The sequence below is a fragment of the Salvia splendens genome, chromosome 3 (assembly GCF_004379255.2).
Source record: "Salvia splendens isolate huo1 chromosome 3, SspV2, whole genome shotgun sequence".
NCBI classification, from domain to species: domain Eukaryota; kingdom Viridiplantae; phylum Streptophyta; class Magnoliopsida; order Lamiales; family Lamiaceae; genus Salvia; species Salvia splendens.
This window is the reverse complement of record NC_056034.1, coordinates 45,698,576-45,701,750: the sequence shown is the minus strand read 5'-3', so window position 1 is coordinate 45,701,750 and position 3,175 is coordinate 45,698,576. Positions and strand designations below refer to the sequence as shown.

General features: G+C 43.8%; 1 protein-coding gene across 1 annotated transcript; it reads left to right on the top strand.

Annotated features, from left to right (window-relative positions):
• Window positions 1-842: 842 nt before the first annotated feature.
• On the top strand, window positions 843-2,870 carry LOC121797101. The gene has a single exon (XM_042195828.1). The coding sequence runs from the start codon at window positions 843-845 to the stop codon at window positions 2,868-2,870; it is 2,028 nt and encodes a 675-aa protein (XP_042051762.1).
• The last annotated feature ends 305 nt before the right edge of the window (window positions 2,871-3,175 follow it).

The following is a 3,175-nucleotide window of genomic DNA, read 5'->3' as shown; positions in this document are numbered from 1 at the left end:
ATAAAACTCGGGAGAGTTGAGATTATGAGTGAGATCTTTAATCTAATCAAACTTTTGGGAGTTAGGTCTAAGATTTAGAAGGGGACTTCACTTATTACACCTAATCTACAGATATCTCACCTCGGGAGGGGGTTTAATCTACATTTATGATTGATTCAACAATTCTGGAGACTTTAAATGGTAAATTGGTTTCAATTGGGTTAAGCTATGAGTTGTGCATCGAATCCTTGAATTCTGCATATTTATTCATCATCTTATTTAATCCCTCTCTTGTTTAATTGTTCTAATTTAATCTCTGGATTTACATGTTTTCAGTAGTTGTTAGTTTCAAAACCAAATTTCCTGATTGTTTGGATAGTAGTTGAAGTTTGTTCGTGGTACTTAGGTTTACACTTAATTGTCTCTGTGGGATACGATATACTCTTGCTTGCTACTTGCTACGATAACCCCGTACACTTGCTGGTATTATTTGGGTAAAATAAAGTTGAGTCAAGTTTTTGGCGCCGTTGCTGGGGACAATTTTTTGTTATATAGCTTGATATCGTGATAATAATCAAGATTACTACTTCAAATTTTACTGCTTTATGTTTCTTTTTATTTTATTTTTAATTTTTTTGAGTTCTCACATTTGTGTTTCTTGTTCAGGTGTATGCACACACATTCTAAAGGCTTGCCTCTAGAGCCTTTCGATCCGGAAGAGGAACGCCTATAGGAGACTCACGCAGAAAATTCAAGCTTCTTCTCCTAACCGCATAGGAGCATCCTTAGTTCAAAGGGACCTTTCACCCATCCGATCACCAGTTCAGGACCATATTCTGTTTGATCCCGTTTCTCCTAGTCTGATGGAGTACGAAGAAGGTAACAACGGTCCGCCACCCCCTCCTCCCAATTATGCTGAGCTTCTACGACAGCTGGAGGAGTTGCGTCAACAGGTCAACCGTGGACCACCTGTGCCTGTGCAGAATCAATATGTATATCAAGGTCAGGCAAATCCAACTGTCCATAGCAACATCGCGGCCAATACTTTCGAGCTAAAAAGAGGACTAATTCAGATGGCGGAGAACATTGCTTTTAGGGGCAAATCCACAGATGACCCCAACAAGCATATCACTAAGTTCATTCAGATTTGCAACACAACAAAGATGAATGGAGTGACAGATGAGCAGGTTCGGCTAAGGCTGTTTCCTTTCTCTTTAGAGGATTCAGCAAAGGACTGGTTAGAGAGTTTGGAGCCAGGATCAATTAGAACTTGGGATGCTATGGTGGAAAAATTTTTGGAGAAATTCTACCCCCCTAGTGAAGCTATAAAGAGACAACACGAGATCATTGCCTTTCAGATGACTTCTACAGAGAATATCAGAGACGCATGGGGGAGGTTTAAATCTTTGATGAAACGGTGTCCCAACCATGGGTTAACCCCGACAGTCCAAGTTATTACATTTTTCAAGGGATGTGTGCCTGAAGCACAAAGGGAGTTGAATTTGAGCTCAGGCGGTAATTTTCTCAAGAAAGGAGTGAATGAAGCCATGGAAGTAATAGAGGAGTTTGCATCTAATGACGAAGGATGGAGCAACGAAAGGAGTAAGGTGCATAGGGTAGCGTCTACTACAGATCATGATCCTATGAGTGCCCTATCCGACAAGTTGGATGCGTTTACCATGAAATTCGACTGCATGGCAATGGGGCAACCGTCTCGAGAACCCCAAGGAAAAATGGGGGACGTGAACTATGTGAATCAAGGGGACAACAACCGGTACTTCAATAATCACCGCGCCAACTTCCAGGATGGAGGATATAATCAATTCGGGAACAAATGGCATCTCAATCTCTCTTATGGAAACCCAAATAATGCTCTGCAACCACCCCCGGGGTTCACAGTTACTGATGGGGTGGTTAATGATCCGAAGAAGATGACCACGGAAGACATACTCAAGTCTTTCATGCTACAGTCCAACAAGCTCATGAAGCAGAACAATCAAAGGATGGAGAAGGTTGAGACAGATGTACAAAGTATGGCCACTCATCTGCAGAACATCGACACACAGATCAACCAGATTTCCCAGACTGTGAGTACTATTACTCAATCGGGAAAATTCCCTTCGAACACCATCATAAATCCCAAAGAATGCAAAGCTGTGCATCTAAGGAGTGGCACTATTTATGAAGCCCCCTCACTGCCTGCGACCACATCTGATACCGTTCTTGAGCCCAAGGCTATCGTGGCAGAGAAGGAAAATGAGGCTGAAAAGGAGAATACTGGCACCACTTCTGGAGTAAAGGTGCCATTCCCACATGTACTGAATCAGAAGAAGAAGAAGAAAGATGAGCAGTTCACTCGATTTCTGGACATCTTCAGAAAGGTGCATGTGAACATTCAATTGATCGAGGCACTGCTGCAGATGCCTAAGTACGATAAGTTTCTGAAGGAGGTGATAGCCCAGAAGACCAGTTGGGGGCAGGTTGACACTATTAACCTAACTGAAAATTGCAGTGCTCTGCTGCAAAGGAAACTGCTTGCCAAGCTGAAGGACCCTGGAAGTTTCACTGTCGACTGCCTCATTGGGGGCTATAAGGTGGAGAATGCTCTCTACGATCTAGGCGCGAGCATCAATCTAATGCCACTATCGGTGTTCAAGCAACTGAACATCGGTAATTTGAAGCCCACCTCAGTCACACTACAGATGGCCGACATATCTGTCGCGTATCCAGAGGGCATCGTGGAAGACCTACTGATTAAGGTCGGGGAATTTATTTTTCCTGCCGACTTTATGGTCTTGGACATGGAAGAAGACAATGGAGTCCCCCTACTGCTAGGACGTCTCTTCCTTGACAATGTTGAGGCAAATATAAACGTGAAAAGGGAGAGTTGACAATCTTCATGGGAGAAAAAAGGCAAACGTTTTCCCACAAACCGAGAAGCATGGATGGAAGAACTGAGGAGTGCAAGGTGGTGCGTCTGAAGCACCAAGTGACTACTGAAGGAGGAGGATCGAGTGCAGTCAGAAAAGTGAAGAAGAAGGACTTTTATGAGCTTCACATGGAGATGATGGCTTCCACTGACTCGGAGCCAATAGCATGGATCGAGGCAGACCATAGTCGCCATTCACCGGTGCACGCGGTGATCATTACTGAACCCCCTAGGATGGGGGGTAAAATACCAACTGCTGTCAAGGGA